The sequence below is a fragment of the Grammomys surdaster genome, unplaced genomic scaffold, assembly GCF_004785775.1.
Source record: "Grammomys surdaster isolate TR1022 unplaced genomic scaffold, NIH_TR_1.0 130, whole genome shotgun sequence".
Lineage (NCBI taxonomy): Eukaryota > Metazoa > Chordata > Mammalia > Rodentia > Muridae > Grammomys > Grammomys surdaster.
Genome location: NW_021604588.1, coordinates 16,146,649 through 16,165,517, shown reverse-complemented (window position 1 = coordinate 16,165,517; position 18,869 = coordinate 16,146,649). Strand labels below are relative to the sequence as shown.

General features: G+C 43.8%; 1 protein-coding gene across 1 annotated transcript in view; it reads right to left on the bottom strand.

Annotated features, from left to right (window-relative positions):
* Nucleotides 1-1,760: 1,760 nt before the first annotated feature.
* Dusp10 (dual specificity phosphatase 10) overlaps nt 1,761-18,869 on the bottom strand; it is a 39,252-nt gene continuing 22,143 nt past the window's right edge. Inside the window, exons 3-4 of the mRNA XM_028759529.1 lie at nt 6,900-7,271; nt 1,761-2,405 (exon numbers count right to left, since the gene is read on the bottom strand). Coding sequence (XP_028615362.1) covers nt 2,140-2,405; nt 6,900-7,271 — 638 coding nt within the window. The 3' untranslated portion in view covers nt 1,761-2,139. The remainder of the gene's footprint in view (nt 2,406-6,899; nt 7,272-18,869) is intronic.

Below are 18,869 nucleotides of genomic sequence, written 5' to 3'. Positions count from 1 at the left end.
CTAAGTCACTGTGTATCAGAAGTAGTATCTTTCAGTCTGCTCTAGTTGACAGAAACAAACAAAACAAAAAAACTGTTAACAGTACAGAAATGCATAAGAGATTTACTTTTTGACTACTTCATACTCTCTATCAGACTAAAATAATTCCAGCTAGCTCTCAGTTCCTGTTATGTTCAATTTCCACTTTTCTAATGAAAGAAAAATTTAAATGACTCCTGGCAGACAAGGTCTTTGAATAAAGAAGTCAATGTCAAAATATTTCTGGTGTAACATTTGTAAGCAAATGCTCACAAAAATATTTATGTCAAATGTGGTCACTCTGAGCCAGACACGCCAGAATTCTTCAGCGCTTACTTACACCAAGCAAACTTTGGAGCACTTTGAATCTTCTGAGCGGCTAAGTCCCTCTAGATATGCACTCTAATAAAATATATAAAACTCTAGGATTATATTTCTCTCTCATCCCACTTCCAAGACTGTCTCTGGGTTGAATATCTAGCACTGTCAGAGTCAGTGTGTACATTGAGCTGATTTCTATTGACTGGGAATATTGACAATATTCAATAATTCTATTGAATATTGATTTCTATTCTATAACATTGGAAGAGTACATCTTGCAGCTTGTACTACAGGGTGAATGTCCCGAAAATGTGTCACGTGAGCTAGTGTCAACTGAGACAGGACTGTGAAAACCATACAAGGCAGATGGTTACTGACGTTTACATGTAGTTACCAGGGACACAACTGTATTCCAAATCCTGTTTGGTTGTGATTTGGTTATCAAGTCTGATGGAGGCTGCTTAAATCCATGAAGAGGAGGAAGATGGGAGGAAGCAGAGGGGTGTACCAGTGCTGGGATCCTTAGCTTCTGTGAGTGGTCCCTGCTTTATACTCTCCATCTCTTTATAAAAACCTGTGCTTTGTTTCTAATTATGTTATGTGTACAGTTCCAGAGGCAAAAGAGGCATGAGGCTTACCAGAGAAGACAGACGGGCAAGTGCAAAGAACGACACGTCCCCAAACAAGTTTCATTTATATAATGAAAATAAATTCTTACACCATCAACAAAAACACACCAAGGATTTTTTTTTTTGCGAAAAATATTTTTAAATAAATTTTTGTCTTTTTTTTTTTACATTCTGATATACATATGTAACAAGGTTTATGGCACTGTAACCAGAATCAAATCAAAAAATAAAGACAAATAAAAGGACGAAGAGGAAGAAGAAAGGGGGCGGGGAGAAGGAGAAAAGAGGGAGGGGAAGCCACTGGTACTGTTGAATTCCTGTCTCCAAGCTGACTTCATTCCTCACTCAGCTGCCAGCTCTATCTCAGCTGTGCACTCCAAACACCATTTTTATTGCACAAGTGCCAGCAAAGGCACATGGTATAACGGTCAGTTTCTTTCTGATAAACAAACAAACAAACAAACAAACAAACAAAAAGTTCTCTCAGACCCAGAGAAAAGGAAAAGATATCCAGAGCATGGAACATACAAAATCGACACTAGCCTGTCTCCTCAGAGAAGGTGTGAAGTGAGCTGAGACCACTGAGCTTGCCAGCACTTCTCTTCACACCAGTGAGCACAATGGGCAAGGTTTGGTGGGGTTTGCTTTCTACTTGGTTGTCCAGGTGGGTTCCAGGTCTAGAGTCTTTTCCGTTTCCTTTTGGTTCTTTGAAATTGAAGGGTGGTATCTTCGGTCTATGAGCCTGCACAGACTATTTAGTCAAAACTCTACAATAAAAGCTTACAAGGGAAATTGGGGAGAAACAAGTTTTATAATATTTTTATTTGTTGGCTTTAAAAAAAACAAAAAAAACAAAATGACTTCCTTAACCTAACTGCAATATCAGTTTAAGAGAAGTGTGTCTCATCGGCGTCAAAAGTTACAGTCTTCTTATACTTATTAAAAATAGAGTCTTTAGACAAGTTTCTTTCCTTTCACAAACACTCCCGACCTTAAAAAAAGAAAAAGAGAGAAAGAGAGAAAGAGAGAGAAAGAAAGAGAGAAAGAAAGAAAGAAAGAAAGAAAGAAAGAAAGAAAGAAAGAAAGAAAGAATAAAGACAAGCTAGATTCCACCTTCCTTCCTGTTCATCCGACTTCTAACAGAGCACGGCCATTTCCACCCTGCCTGCTGTCACACGACCGTCTCCATGCCCATCAGCTTTGGTGTAAGGATCCGAGGTGTCACGCCATTGTTTAGGTCTTCCTCAAATTCCAGCAACTGCCCCATGAAGTTGAGGTTCGGGGAAATAATTGGTCGTTTGCCTTTGACGAATTTGTAAGCATCAGTCATGGTCATCCGTGTGTGCTTCATCAGGTAAGCGATGACAATGGTGGCAGAGCGGGACACGCCAGCCTGGCAGTGGATGAGAAGGCCCTTCCCACACTGATGAGCTTCCTCTGTGGGACAGAGAGACAGGTGGTAAGAACGGGGGAAGCGGAACTGTGCCTGACTCTGCGGTGTTTCCTTTTGTGCTGAGAGAATGGATTCGAATGGTTCCAAAGCATGATGCACTGATGGATTCTACATGGTCAAGCTGCAAGCTATAGAATTGGCCACAGTCAGGAATCAGGAGCTGCTGGTCTGCATTTTCTTAAATTATTAGAAAAAAAAATGGGGTCGGTACACATGCCACAGGGTGCACGGGGAGGGCAACAGACAACTGGCAGGAGTCAGTTCTGTCTTTCCACAGTATGAGTTGGTGGGGATTGAACTCAGGTTGTCAGTCTTGGCAACAAGTACTTTTTATTCGATGAGCCATCTCATTGGCCCTTCACTGTTTTGAGGGGGAGGGGTGTGTATATCTGTGTGTGTGTGTGTGTGTGTGTGTGTGTGTGTGTGTGTATGTTGTGCATGTGGGTGTGGACGCATGTTTGCTTAAGTGCAGATGCATGTTCACATTTGTCTGTGGGAGGCCATATTTGGTATCATGTATCTACTTGATCACCCTCCATGTTACATGACACAGCATCTCTTGCTGAATCTGGAGCTCATGACTTTTGCTGGTCAAGACAGCCAGTTTGCTCTGGGGTGCCCCGTCTCAGTCCTTTAGGTCATGGGATTCCAGGAAAGCTGCTACAGCTATGTGGCTTTTATGTGGGTTCTGATGATCCTAACCCCCATTCTCCCGCTTGTATCATGAGTGCTTCACTGCTGAGCCACCTTCCCAGCCCCTACAGCTCTATATTAGAGAGAAGACAGAGCAAGGGAGTCATCTGTAGAATAGCACATGTCACAGGAGATGGGGAAGGCAAAAGCTATACCTACAACAGAACACAGTCATGAGAAGCAAGCTACAAAGCTTGTCATTTATGTTCCAGAACTCTTTCTTGACAACCTTGTTCCTTTTGTATTTTCTCTAAAATCATAACACTGGCATAAAGGGGGAAAAAAGTAAGGAAAGGAGGAGGAGAGAATACCTGGAGATTATGCCATGTACACAAATGGGCATACGTGACAAAGTGCTTCTGATTAACAATATTAATTCCACTTTCCAGGTTATATGACTACACGACTCATTAAAAACTAGTGCTATTAGCAATGTATCTTCCACATGCTAGACACACATACCTTTTTTTATCCTACAGATTATTTCCTATAAGAGCTAGCATTTACTGCACGGAGTTTTACTAAAACTTCATAGAAGAGAAGGGATAAAGTTCAGCTGGAACGTTCCTACACTCAGCTTCTCTTCAGAGATGTCAAATGTTACCAGTGAGGCTTGGAAAGCACTGGACTACTGCATGGCCCTCTGAAGAAGTGTTCCACTCCTCATCTCCACATACGCTGACCCTACAGGCCAGCCATTTGGAAGGCAAGGATCACAAGTAGCTCAGAATAGAAAGCAACAGAAAGTGGAATGTTTAATATTAAAAGCTCCAGATGCCTGTGAGCCCTGGACATGTTTTGTGACACTTCTAGATTAAAACACATCCCCCAGGAAATGTCCCCAGAGGAATGCAGGCCAATGATAAGGCAGAGGAGAAGGGAGTAAAGAGACTTGTCCCTTAGCTTAAATCACCCCCACTGACTGCTTCCCAGTAGACTGAGAAACAAACAGGATGTAACTATCTCTCTCACCAATCTGTAGACAAGCTTGCTTCAAGAGATCCACCAGCAATGCTTCAGGAAAGTCTCCCTTTGTCAACACTAAATGACCTCTCAAACCAAGACCATTGAATATGGTGGCATGAGATGAGTGAGGTGCACCATGGGTGTGACCACCTGTTCCACTAACACATTAGCTGAGTGACCTTTCGAGTCCTCTGACCCCCCCAGGACTTTGGTCTTCCTGTTTGACTAACACAAGGACACTAGCTCGCCAACCTCTGGAGCGTTGGAAATGAAGTCACTTGATTCTGGGGTTAAACTGGCATTGTTAAACTAAACCTGAACATTGCTTAGTTTATATTAAACTCAGGTGAATGTTAATACACTGTGAACCTTGTTGTATGCCCCCTGAAGCCACACTATAAAATTTCAGTTTAGCCAATCAGAGGACAAGGAGAACAAAACCGTGTCCCCCACCCCACCCCATGGTGATCCTGAGTTGTTCTGCAGGCTAAATGTTGCTTGTTATGAGTTTTCTTTTTCTTCTGAGAGAGGAGGTAAACCTGAGTAATCCAGAAGGAATGTAAGCACCGAGGCTGTAAGCTCTTAGAACAAGCCTATCCCATGCCACTTGCCAAATGGAAAACAAATTCCCCACTTCCTCCACCTGAAATGAAGCAGGTGGGACTCTCCTTTATAACAGCCTCAAGGAACTAGGAGCTTCACAGGCCTCGTGGCAAGCATTTCTTGCTCATGATACAAGGCTTGGCTCAGATTTTATGAATAAAAGACCCAGGACGTCTTTGTATCCAGTGTTAGGAACTAATTAACGGGGCATGGTAAACACGGAAAAGAGTCCTGGCCAGAAGTCAAGAACACTAGGTCCTTTGTTTTTACAGGTAGAGGCATGCCATGGCACATATGTGGGGGTCAATGCAGGGTCTTGCCTACTACCTTCTTTGAAATGGGATTTCCTGTGCTGCTATGGATGCCAAGCTAGCTGTCCTGTGAGTATCTAGGGGTTCTCTGCCTCCTATCTGGTTACAGGAGAGAAGGCATTACAGATCTGTACTCTTACATCTGACTTTCCATGGGTTCTGGGGGATTCAAACTGAGGTCTTCAGTCTTACACAGAAAACACTTTCTCTACCGTGCTTCCTCCCAGCCCCCAGTTCTTTCTTGACACTAGAATTCCTGACATGGAAAGGTCACCTTACTTCTGAGTTCAGAGACCACTCTGTCCTGCCAGAGTGTCCCTGGTACAGCCGAGCTCTGAAGGACAAACTGGAAAGGAAACCCGGTAGTTCAGAGCTACCAACTTGCCAAAAAAAAAACAAAAAAAACAAAAAAACAAAAAAACAAAAAAAAAACAAAACATCACCCTAGTGGCTGCTAAACTTGAGACTTTTTTTTTCTGGCAAAACCAGCAACAACCATGAGTGTTTTCTTCCTGAGACAGAGACCTGTGACAACCCGAGGTGCTAATGTGGAGAGCACTGGGCTACCTTTATGCTGATAAAAGCTGGCGTCTCTTGGAAACAATGTTGAACATCTGTCATCTGCTCTTTTTGTCCTAGTCACCCAGAGTCTCGCTCGCCACAATGCCACAAGGGCTACAAGGGTTAACTTCAGCATGGAGCTGGGGGTTACTTCCTTCTGAGGTTAGAGCCTATTATTGCTAGAATTTTCCTTCTTAGGTCCTACAGGGGCTTGATCTTTCCTGCTACTATGAGCCGGAGACAAATTGTCAAAGGAAACATGTACTAATGTCAGTCTTTATCATTCCATGTTTAAGAACTGAGATGACTCTGGTGGACAAAGGCAATCCACGCTATCCTTCCATTCCTCCTCTGCAAGGAAGAAGTGGGTGGAGAAACTCGCCACAGCATGGCCTGCTTCTGAAGACGTTTCTTCAGAGCTAGCCCTTTCATGATGCTGCCTTTGCCTCGAACTCAAATGAGGAAGCCACACACTGTGACTCAGTATAATTCATGGTGCTCAGTGGAAATCTCTTTCCCTATTCTGGGTGAATAAAGCTGAGAGAGGTGCTCTGTGGAGGTTTGGGGACAGTTAAGTTGATGTCACAGTCTCTACTTGGTGCTTCCTTCAGGACTTGGAGGACATAGACTGGGCAGCTGGAATAGCTCTGAGCAGTTCTTCATGTTCTCTTTGAATCTTCTGGTCATACAGTATCTAAGTGCCAACCTCCACCATGGCAGTTTTGTTAATGGGAGGATGGAGGATAGGGGCTTCTGCTTGAACATCCGTTGGACAAAGAGAATGATTATTGCTTTAATATGAATGTGAAATGGTCCCACAGACTCATGTTTCAAATGCTTGGTCCCCAGTTGGTGGTACTGTTTCCAACAGTTTCTAAAACATTTGAAAGGAGAGGCTTGCCTGAGGAAGTTAGTAGGTCAGACATTGTGCTACTCAAGCTCGTACGCTGTCCTGGTCCCTCCCTTCCTAGTCACCATAAAGTCAGTAGCCTTCATCATCACCCCCCATTGCCATGTTCTGCCTCACCCCAGGACCAGAGTCAGTAGTACCAAGGACTGAAATCTCCGAGATCGTAAGTCAAGATAACTCTTCCCTTTAAGACAACCTCTCAGGTGTTTGAGCCATGGCAACGGAAAGCTAATTATCTCAACTATGTCCATCCTGATAGTTCTGAGACTTACAGGAAGGACTAGGGATTAGGTAGGTTTTGTTGTTGTTGTTGTTGTTGATGTTGTTTTCCCTAACATAGGAATAAACTTCAGATCTTATATCAAAATCAGAACTACAGGGAAGAAAGACCCCAAAAGGAGCCCCCCTCTGCCCATGCTGTGGGAGATAGTTACCGATGAATTCGAACGCCTCTTCAAAGTACTGCCGCAGGTTTTGCTTGTTGCTATCAGTGGCTGGCAGCCTCTTGTAGTTGAAGAGGCCTTTCTCATAGTGGTACAGAGGAAGGTGCGTGGTGACGTTGATGACGTAGCCGATGTTGAGCCTTTGCATGGTGTCTAGGTCCTGAGCATCCTGCTCATTGCCAAGGAACAGGAAGGGCAGGATGGGCGTCAGCTCTGCGTTCTCGATGTCAGGGGTGGTGGGGACAGACTGAGGTAGCATGCTCGAGGCCGCAGATGCACCACCCCCCACCTCCCGGCACTCTTGAAGCTGGAGGGAGTTGTCACAGAGGTTTCCATGGTTCTGTTTAAAACTACTGAGTCCCCCTGGAAGGAAAACACAGAAATCACATATGAGTAAAGCCCACAGAGGGGGGAAAAATGTCAGCTTCCCCATAGAGATGGGTGTCACTGTGGCTATGTATGTGTTTTAACATTTCTAAAATAAAAAACAAGAACCAGAAGTCTGTTTTGGACACCCAGAGACAGCATCAGAGGGCACTGTACTCCCTATTGCAAAATTGGGCCAAGGTGCCTGGGAACAAGTACCACACAGCACCCTGTAATTTCATCAACTGAAAATCTGATTTGCTTTTAACAGACATATGGTCCCTGGCCTATATAGAACCTTGTACTTTGGGGGTTGAGAAAATCAAGGATGACATCGCCCTACAGAGGACTGCTGTTTGTCTCCTGGCACTGTGCATACATGTCTTGTACCCTTTATGACTCACTTTACAGAAGGACAAGTTCACTCAGCAGCAGAGCAGTTACAAGCAGGGCTTGTGGAAAAGCCAGGTTACACCGGCTAGTATCTGGCTGGCACTACTGACCTGCTGGTTGAGTTGCACAAGCGTGTCTCACTGAGTGTGAGTCCCAGACAGAGATAAACACAGGTGAAGTATTCAGTCCACCCCCAACCCCCAGCCTTGCATGGCCCCCTCCACATAAACAAGCTATTTCTATCCATCTTATTTCTGTGGCTGCCCAAAGGGAGAAAACACAGAGGGAAGCTAGCCTAAGGTAAGTTAGGGTTGGAAGAGTGACGCAGGATCTACACTATGAATTCTTCCACACATGTCCTTGACATTTGTAGATTTTGACTTCTAGGAGAATGGCATCTGAGAGTGGCCCATTTTCCCGTACTTAGCTTTTAGAGGCTTGTGGGTACACTAATGCATTAACCGTGACCTCTGATGGATGTAACAACGCACACTGTGAGCTCGAGGCTCTGCTCTAACTCCAAGGCTCGAGTCTGAACTTCTCCGAAGGTTAAAGCTGCACCAGTGTTCCCATGTTTAGCATGCAGATTCAGCCTTGTGTGAGCACAGAGTCACTTACGGGACTCGGGCAGGCACAACTGTGCATTTAGATCCATGGTGGTGCGCACACGATGCCATCTGTTTAATGGTGGAAGCAGAGAACTGGGTCCACAAAGTTGGCCTCTGACTTCCGCACTCACACACATACACAAACACAAACAACTTGAACATACACTCAACAATAGTGAGTTTTAAAAACAAAGAAAAGGCTGAGTAAATACCCAAAATAAAACTATTAAATATATCCATGGGATAATATGTACCCACTAAAGCAATAAACTATAAAACCGAAGAAAATCCTTCTATTTAATGCTAAAGCAAAAACAGCTAATTTAAAACTTTCTGAAAAAAGCCTCTCCATACAAAAAAGAACAGTTAAGGGAATGTACCGGTCAGCGTTTGTCACTTCCGGTCAGAGTTTGTCACTTAACTCCACCTTTCTTATGTTACACACATTAACACACAGACAGACCTGAAGGATTATGGAGCTCAAATTCCACAAGGTTTATGAGAGAGACATTAGGAAACCTGGGGAGGGGTCACCAAATGAGTGTGAACCCCAGTAGAGCAGCGTGGGACGTGTGGGGTCTTCTAGAAAAGGGTGAGACCCTGGGAAGTTCCTGGAAGCAATGTCTTCCCAGTCACAGAGGTCTTGAGTGTCCCAAGGCATACGGCTGAAAGCACAAAGCCTGAACAGAGTAAGGCTCTAACAGGGCAGGGAGTCCACTCGTCCACCAGCTTCTGATCTGACACCAACCACATCCTTCCAAACAGCAAGTCTCATTTTTGACCGATAGAGTGGGTGACCTGTACAAAGCATGTCCCCGACTGAAGCACACAGCCAGCCGTATAAGAGAACAAAAGTCATATTTTCAGTAGGGAAGGGCAACAATTCACAGTCACCTCAGGAGGGTCACATCCTGTACCCAGTCTACCTGTCAAAAAGGAGACAAGGAAACGACAAATAAATGTTTTTAGGAGAGCATGTAAGAGCTTTGACGTCATTTGAATTTGTTTCTGTAATTAAACTCTGCCTTTGCTGTTGTCTTCTGTGGTGAAATCATTATATGCAGGTGGCTAGCCCAGAGGGAACCTTCCAACTACAAAGAAAAAAGCAAGACACCAGGGAAAAAAAATATCACCAGTGAACTCTTAACAACTAGAGTGTAAAACTACCCACTGCCACTGTCCCAAACTCCACAGAGGACACTGGAAGGAACTGTGTTGAAATCTGTGGGGCTTCACAAAGACCCAGTAAACAGCCCCATGCTGATCCTGCCAGGGGGACCTAATTCACTTCTTTCTGAAGAAAAAAGGCACTGGCAACATTTTTTTTCCATATAAGTTGGGAGGAAGGACTGGGAAACTAAACTCAAAAGAAGAGGCTGGGAGGGGGAGGAGACGTCTCAGTTCTTATTTAGTGTGTTCAAGCTGCAATTTGTCTTAAAGCAGCTAGTGTGAAAAAAAAAATAAAAGCATACCAAAACACCCTCCCACCCCCACACACAAAACAACCCAGCATAGAGCTCTTTAAAATTCAGTCTCTGCCCCTCCTTTCCCAGTGACATCAGCCAGAGGCTCCCCACCTGCCCAGTTGCCATAGCACTCACACAAAGACACACAATGACATCAGCTGGCATGATATCAGCTCTTTGAATGCAAACAATACAAGAAGAACTACTTTGTTTAAGGCCTTGGGTACAACTGTGTTCTGGGGAGCCAATGACGTAATGCTAACAGGTGGCAAGGGGCCTTCCATTTGCCTAATGGGGGAAAACATGGGGGAGGGGTGGATCAGAGAGAGTCTGAGACTGACATACTCAATGCTTCTACCACGGGGTGCTGTGTGCCTGTGCAAAATGATGGGTGTTATATGTCTGAGCCATGTGGGAAAGAGGCTTGTGTACTATCTGTGGGGAGAGAAAAGGGAAAGGCTTCATGTGACTATATCATCTCAGCTGGACAAGGAAGTTCTCACGGAGGGTCTGAAGAGACAGCCTCCAGCTAAGTCTGCTCATGCCAGGCATGGATCCTCACACACAAGAGTGATGTACAGTGTCACACTGAAATGGAGCCTCTCTCCTGGATCGCATCATAGGTAGCACGAAATAGCAGTATCTTACAGGGATATTTCAAAGAGATGTCCACAGGGGTTGTTTGTACCTCTTAGGGGCGAGTATGGGGTTGGTAGTAGCAGAAGGTAAGAGTAGATAGAGCTAATGAGGTCATTTTTGGTCTTCCAGACCCTATCAAATGATTACTTAATGAGGGGGTTTTAGTTCTGTTTGGACTGACTATAGAAGAATACTACACGGGAGTAGTAGTCAGTAAAGGGCCCACTTCACAAGCATGAGGATCTGGGTTTAGATCCCTGGTGTCCCTGTGAAAGCAAGGAACAATAGTACATGTCTGGAATCCTTGCATTGGGGAGGAAGAGACAGGGAGATCCCTGGTACCTCACTGGTCAGTCAGAGTAGCCAAATAAATACACACACACACACCCCACAAGAATAAAAGCATCATTAACAAATCATTGGAGTAGAGGCAGGAGAGTATGATGGGTAGAGACCCTAGGAACTTGTATGAATATCCCTTTCCCTTAGGAAGGCTCCATTTACTGTCAATCATATGCAATACAGACTATGCACAGGGCTGGGGCAGAAGACACCCATGTGAAGGTTTACAGATACATCACATGGCATCCCACTATGCCCACATCACTACTATAGCCCTCTCCTACATCCCATCCAGTAACGCTGAAGCTGCTGGAAGCTGAGCCTGCCCTGACAAACCCTTGCCATGAGACCCTCGGCAGGCAGGTTTCTCATCTGTCTCATCCTCAGTTTCCCCTTACCAACAAGAGAAAACAGTAGTGCCTACACAATACTAGTGTAAGAATAAAATAGGCTGACAAGTATAAAGTTTGCTGAAACCATATTGGGTACATGATGAGCACATTAGTAACTAGAAAAGAAAAGCCCTGTGTCATACAAAAACTCTGACAAGTGAACATTCTACAATGTCTACATTTTAATATTTATTTGTGGAATGGTTAGTCTTTTTTTGAAAATGGATATTTCTCTATAGGTTTGGTTCGCTTGGTCCCATGTAGACCAAGGTGGCCTCAAATTCATGGCCTGCCTCAGGTTCCACCCAGAGGAGCACATAAATTACTCTCAGCATACATTTTTATTTATGAAATAACTTGGAGCCAACTTATCTGAGGAGCTTTAAAGTGTGAATAACAAAAGCAAATAACAGGTCCCATCTTTCCTGAACAACAGAGCTGATTTTCTCTCACCTGGATTAGCTTTCCCAATGAAGATTTGGATTCCTGTTTTTGCCAGGAACTGGATTTTTATAAAACTGAAAAAGTTCTTATCCTTCTTCTCAACCCCCCACTCCAAACTGGATATGCTTCCTGTGCACAAACAGTGTGAGGTTATCAATGCAAATACATTTGAGACACATACAACAGTGCAGAGAACAGACATTTTCAAACCTTTTCTCAAAACCGGGTTTTCTTGGCTTTTAGTACATGGGCTTGAAAGACAATCATGAAATACCCACCCCCTCAAAAGAAAAATATGTCTGGATGCCACCTGCAGAGACCAGATGAGTTCAGTGGCAACCTCCAGAAGTGCCAGAATCCCTTGGTGGGAAAACCCTTTTCTACAGCCACACTCCCGCTCCAGTCCTTGTTAGCTGCTGCAGAGCCTTCTGGGATGTGATTCTCTGGCTGTAGGGCTAAAGAACCAACATTCACATGCTGAATCCATAAGCAAGAGACACCGGTGTTCTACAGAGGACAGCCCTTGCATACACAAGCTTCATGCTAAGCTCAAAAGTGAGCCTTAGCCAGAAATTTAAGAACACTGTCAGCAGATACAATTAGTGTCTAGAGAAGGGTGGGGTGCTACTTACTCTAAAAGGGTGCTCTTACTGCTTGCTCCAAGAATATTGATGACTACTGTTGACTGCCTTGCTTTTCTTATTGGGTTTCCAGACAGGGTATTGGTAGTAGTGAAGATCAGGGACTGGAGGGAGTAAGTATGTAGTAAAACTCAGTCCTAGCCCTCACTATCTGAATTACCTCCAGTGGGTTATTTAATATTCCCGCATCTCCGTTCCCCCAACAGTAATTTGGACATATCCATCCACAGACCTCAACACAGACACAATTCTACATAATATATCTTACAGATGATAGAATTACTGGCATATAATAAATATTATTTTGTAGCTCCCTCAGTGGAAACAATAATATACCATGAAGTCTCCTGAGGTTCTGTAGGCGCAAAGATAAGGTGAAAGAATAAAACTTAGCTCGTGTCAAGTGTCTAAGGCAGAAATGTCCAGAGATGGGGGCAGAGCACCTTAATATGAGAAGTACGCGGAGCACCAGCTACAGCCATCTAAAGGGCCTCTGCATTTCATTTCCTACAAACTTATTCACATACTCCATAGATAGGAATGGCCATTTGACAGTAACAGTGACTTTAAGTTCAGTACCAGGAGGCATGAATTAAATTATCCATCCCTGTGGGAAGTTGTATTAATGAGAGAGAAGAGGGACAAAGGCGCTGTCTTCTAGCACATAAGGGATGGAGCGAAGGCAAATAGGAAAGGAGGCGCAAGGGGCTGAGTCCAGTGGTTTTATGGATGAGTACTAAGTAAAGAATATTCTAATACATATACCATCTGACGGTATCTTCAAACCAGTGTGGACTGCCTTCACTGTAAAATGCCCAGTGCATGAAAAGACATGGTGAAGAAGGAGTCAGACTTGAAAACCGGTTTGAACACAAAGTGGGAGGGCTGCAACTTCCTGGGAACCCCGCCCCAACCCTCTTTGCAGTTATCCCTTTCTGTTGGAGTGTTTAAGAGGAACCAAGGAAGGGGAAAGACACCTCAGATTGGCAAGCAACAAAAAGTACAATCCTGACAAACTTGCTTAGACTATATGTGTATATTTGTAGAAATGATATGTAAGAGTATGATATATGGTCTTAGAAATTCCAGAGATAAGATTATGATGGGATGGGGATAGGCTCAGTTGGTAGAGGGCTTACTCAGTATATACACAGCACCGGGTTCAATACCCAATACCTCATAAACTGTATATAGTGGCATATACTTATAATCCTAATACTTGAAAGGTAGAGGCAAGAAGATCAGAAGTTCAAAGTCATCCTCTGCTACAGAGTGAGTTCAAGTTCAGCCTGGGCTACATAAGACTGTCACAAATGCACACAGGGAATTAGGAAACAAAACTTCACACACACACACACATACACACACACCCCAACACCAACAATTCAAAACTTCTGTGAGAAATGCAGTTCATTAAGGAAATAGTAATCTATAGAAAAAGTAAACAAAAATACACTATTTATATACACAAAGTATGTAGTATATATATCTCAATAGCTAGTGGCTAAAACTTTTTCTCAGAACTACTCTGCAAAAGTTTCAGCAACCAGATGCATGTCTGTATGTAACTTTGAACTAAAACAATCCTAGAATATTCTATTTTTGAATGTATCTCTTCATGTGTATATTTCCAGATTGATAGCTTTGGTGGAAGCTAGGTTCTTGGGGAGAAGGACTCTTCAGTCCCCTTGTACATGGCTCTAGTCATCTCCTACAGGGGACATGTACTTTGCTGAGATGTTAGGTACAACAGGAGCCATAGAGGAAGTAGGAAGCTGTGGTCTGAACTTATGAAAACCATTTGCGAACACTAAGACATAAATCTCTCTCTCCCTGTCTACTTTAGTGACAAATCCTAGGTAGAGGTCACTTCAAAAATGCTATGTATGGCCAGGCATGTTTACACACTACACACTACTTGTCCTCAAACTGGGGAGCCTAGAAGTAGGAGGATCAAGACTTCAAAGCCAGCCTCAGTTATAGATAGGAAGTTCAAGGCCAGCCTGGGCTACATGAAATCCTGTTTCAAAAAGAGAAACAAAGCCCATCACAAACTATCTTCTTAACTTAATCTAAAGTTCATTTTGGTTCTTTGTGTCCGTGAATATAACTCAGTTGGATTTCATAACATTTAGAGAGATGAAATGGGAAAAAAAAAATCTGGTAAATCTATACCAGAATTTGCTTAAGTTTGGAATTCATTGAATCTTTTCTTTGGATTCTTGTGTTGGACAAAAGAATAGGACAGACCATAGATACTTATAGGAAGTAGATACCTCTACACAGTCTTCTAAGCCTAGTTATTTCTGCTTCCCTCACAGTGCCTGCCACTCCTCTGCCTGGATCATAGAGTGTGTTGAAAAACAAAACAAAAACAAAAACTAGCCTTCTGGAGAGAAGCTATCCAGACTATGAACACACTGAGAGACTCCAAACCAGTAACCTCCCTCCTGATATCCTTGTGCCCTTAGTAAGAGGCTTCCTTCTAAATCTGGGGTGCTATATACCTGTCAGCAGTTAGGGGGCCAAATGCTTATGCTTTGTTCACGATGTTTCAGATGTTTCCTTTGATAACTTCTTTATAGTAACCTCAACAGGAATATGTTTTTAGAACTCATGCCTGGGGTGCTGAGTGTTGGCTCAGTTAATATACAGTCCTTACTTCACAAACATAAGGACGTGAGTTGGGATCCTCAGGACCCACATAAGAAGCATAGCTGGGTGCCCTGAATCCTAGCACTGGGGAGACAGAGACAGGAGGGTCCCCAGAGTTCTCTGGCTAGCAAACAGAGCTAAGCTGGTGAGCCTTGGGTTCAGCAAGAGAGCCTGTCTCAGTAGTATGGAGTGATTGAGGAAGACACAAAATATACAAAATGTCAACCTTTGACCTTTACATACACACACACTCATAGACACACATAAGCACACACACACACACACACATACACACACACAGCGCTACAGGTCCCCCCCACACACAAAAAAAATCTTGCCTGAATATTTATCTACAAAATGTGGAACTGAATCAGAAGAACATTATGATTTATTAAAAAATGAAAATCTAGCTTTCTTTGGAAGCCTTTCAAGACATGGTAACTCTGGAGTGTTTTATCAGAGGTTGTGGGATTCCTCTCAGTCCCTGCCACCTCACTCTCCCCTCCTCTGAAGCAGCCCAGGGCTCTCCCAAGTCCATGCCTTCCAGAAGTGCTATAGAAAAAGGCTGAGATTAAACTTCAGCCTGCTGAGGAGAGCCTATCCTCAACAAAAAGGTAGGCTCAGGTCAAAACCCCATGGTGGAGGTCAGGAAGGGGGCTGGGGGGGGGGTCTACTACTAATCATAACCTGCAGACTTCAGGCTTTAATGAATAGCCTGTGTTGAGGAAGACAAATGTTTCGTGTGTGTGTGTGTGTGTGTGTGTGTGTGTGTGTGTGTGTGTGTGTTTGAATAGCACAGGCAGATTGTTTGAGGCTACTTAACAAGTATGTAAATACAGGCTGCTTCTTAAAATCTGTTAGCTCATTTATTTACATTAGTACAGAAAGCACTGCCAGAAGCGACAGCTGATGACAGTCATGTAACTTTCCACAACAATGACAATTAAAGCGCTTTGGGCCTGCTTTCACGGCCTTATGACTTTTATGTGAACCGGATTCAAACTATAAGATCTCTGAGTCCCGTGCCAGGAACCCGCTTGGGCTTTGCAGAAATCAGAGTGATTCTAAGAGGAAATAGCCCCGGGCTCCTTCCCTTGCACCTGCAGCTGGCCTCTGCCTCCTGCCCCACCCCTTCCCCCTACTCTGACCTCGACATTATATTGTGACATGTGCGTACCTGCCATCTACACAAACAAGAAACTGGTTGGGTGAAGGAGTGGTTAAGAGAAGGTAAAAAGGACAGTCATGTTCTGGTTTATCCAACCTTCTAAGTCTTACAGCGTTGGCCCTTTAGCTGTGGAAGAGCCAATTCCTGTTGCTTAAGTTACCCAGCCTGGAGTGTTTCGTTATAGCAACGGACTGTGGTTTGGATGTGCTTTGAGCAAGTACTCAAAGTTCAAACACTAGGAGCTTTGTAGGGTGGTGATGTTGACAGATGGTAGAACCTTTAACAAGTAGGGCGGAGTGGGAGATCATAAGGTCAACAGGTGCTGGGCTTGGAAGGGGTGAATACATTTCTTATAGGAGCTAAGTTAGTACCAGTGAGAGCAGGACTAAGCCCTGAGCGCCTCTGGCTTCCACTCTTGACATATGATCTCTTTGGCACATACTTCCACAACTGAAATGTTATCTACAACAAAGTCTTCACTAGAGGCCCAACAGATAGACAGGCCCAACTCCTGACTTCTAAAACCATGAAACCAATAAATATTTTTTGTATAAAGTATTCAGCACTGAGTCTTTTGTTATCACAATAGAAAACTGACTAATACATAACCAGAACAAGCTAATACAGTACCACTTTACATTTTATTTCTCAGTATAACTCTCTCCATATATGTGTATGTATGTTAGAATACCTACTATTTAAGAGTCACACCAGAACTTGTGGGCTACTTAAGACAAGGCTCCTGAGAGCCAATCTAAGGATACCGTACCTTACAGTCAAGCCAGAAATGAGGTTGAGATGGTAGTGGGGGTGGGAGGCTGACTAACCACTTGGCAAGCCATAAGAAGCAAGCATATAGAACTTTCTAGAACTACAGTTCTATTTGCTGGTAGCATTCACAGAAGTTATCCTTTCTCAAAGGAATCCCTCAACCTTATCATGGACAAATCCTGGCTCAAGCCTACCCTGAGACATCTTTCTGAGTATAGAATTGTCTACCTTGGAGACTTTTTGTGTGTTTGGGAAGTCCTACCTTGTCTAGTTAATCAAGAGGGAAGGGGGGCACGTGGAGGTGGTGCTGCAAAGTGGAAGAGGGAGAATGTTAATCATGTGGTGCTATTAAACAAAGCCATATTTTCCCCTAGAGTGAGCCATATTCTGTGCTGCTCATTTAATTCTCTGAAGGCAGAGCAGATAGTCTTTACTTTTCAGGGCGGAAGAAGCTTAAATAATCAAACATTGCTAAGCAAACAGATAAAGCTACTCATTAAACCAGCCCGTGGCACAAAAGGAAAACTTGTTCCACTATCCATGTATCCCTCCACCCCAGGACCACATTTACCTTAGACCCCAAATTAAACACATCACAACTTCACAGTGAAAATATGTTTCCCAATGGGATTTAAGTAAAGTCCAATAAATCTCTAGAAACATCAACAGCAAGCCTCAAGGGACTACATTCTTCTACCATGAAGCATTCCTACTGGAAATTACATTCAGAGGTCATCAAAAATCATCTATGATCCGAAGAGGGGAGGAAAAGACAAGGTTTACAGTGGAGACTGGGGTTGGGACCCATGTCTATGGTGATGAATGGAACTGGCCAATCAAATCTATAAGCCACTCAAAAACTTGTTTTGAAGGAAACCCCACATTCAAACAATAGCATTTACAACCTTGGATTTTGGAGTGATCTGAAGGTCAAAGGGCTTTGGCTAGGGGAATTCAGGAAGCGACAAGGAAAGGATCCATTGCTCCTGTCACAATTTGGAACGCTTTCTTGAGCCAATGTTTTCAGTCCACAAAAAGTATAGCAACAGCTTCCTTAAGTCAGAGCTAAAGTCTATATTTGGCAAGAACTTAGCAAGGATAAATATTAACCATCAACTGCCAGAAAGAGAAGGCAGGAGCTGTCTCTGCAGTCACATGCTATAGTCCAATCACCCACAATGGCTGAGCTCTGCAAGGTCAAACTGAAACCAGGCATGGTCTCCATTCACACTAGGAGATAGGAGGGAGGGTCTGGAAAGCTCTGGTGGTGGCTGTTGTAGTGCCGGAATATAGTATCTGGTAGACCACATTCTGGTCCAACAATACAGCCTGCTGGTCTAAGTTGGGATCATATGTTATCAACATGAGCTCAATGTTACTGGAGAGCCATCCCTGTAACCATCACTGCAGCCCAGGTGATGAAGAACAGAAAAGTGACCCTGTTTGCACCCCATATCTGGCAGGGTAGGACTTCCCAGGCACACTCCCTGAAGGCCATGTCCAGTGTGGCAAATCGTGGAAGACATCCTGAGGCCAAGGACTCACAGAGTAGCTCTTCCTTCCACACTGAAGGGACTCAAGGTTCTTGCTTATAGCATTTAGTGCCAACTTCTTAGAAGCAAGCTCATGGGTAATCCTTTCATTCTTTTCCCCCTGAGCACGCCTTAAGCTCAACAAAGCCCTTCTTACTACAACACAAAGCAGACGGAGGTGAGCCACAGCAAGAACAGTCAGTAGGTGAGTTATAGGACATCAATGATCTATTCCAAGATTCTCTGTGTTTGCTGGTCATCCTTTCAGGTCATTCCCTGTGTGATACTGTGATACTAAGCAATACACACCCCACCTGTGTCTACCTCCTAGTACCCAGCTCCTATGATCCTGGCAATCTCCAAAGAGTGACTATTTGTATGCCAATGAGGTGAGTAACAGTCTGGGAGTCCTTAACACCTCCCACATGGAAGTGGTACCATAAAGTAGAAAGCAGGGTTAGAGGCCAGGGAATTTCAGCTCCAGCCCTTAATCTTGACCTAGAGATGAAGATGAAATTGAATTGCTCACCTATGGCCAAAAATT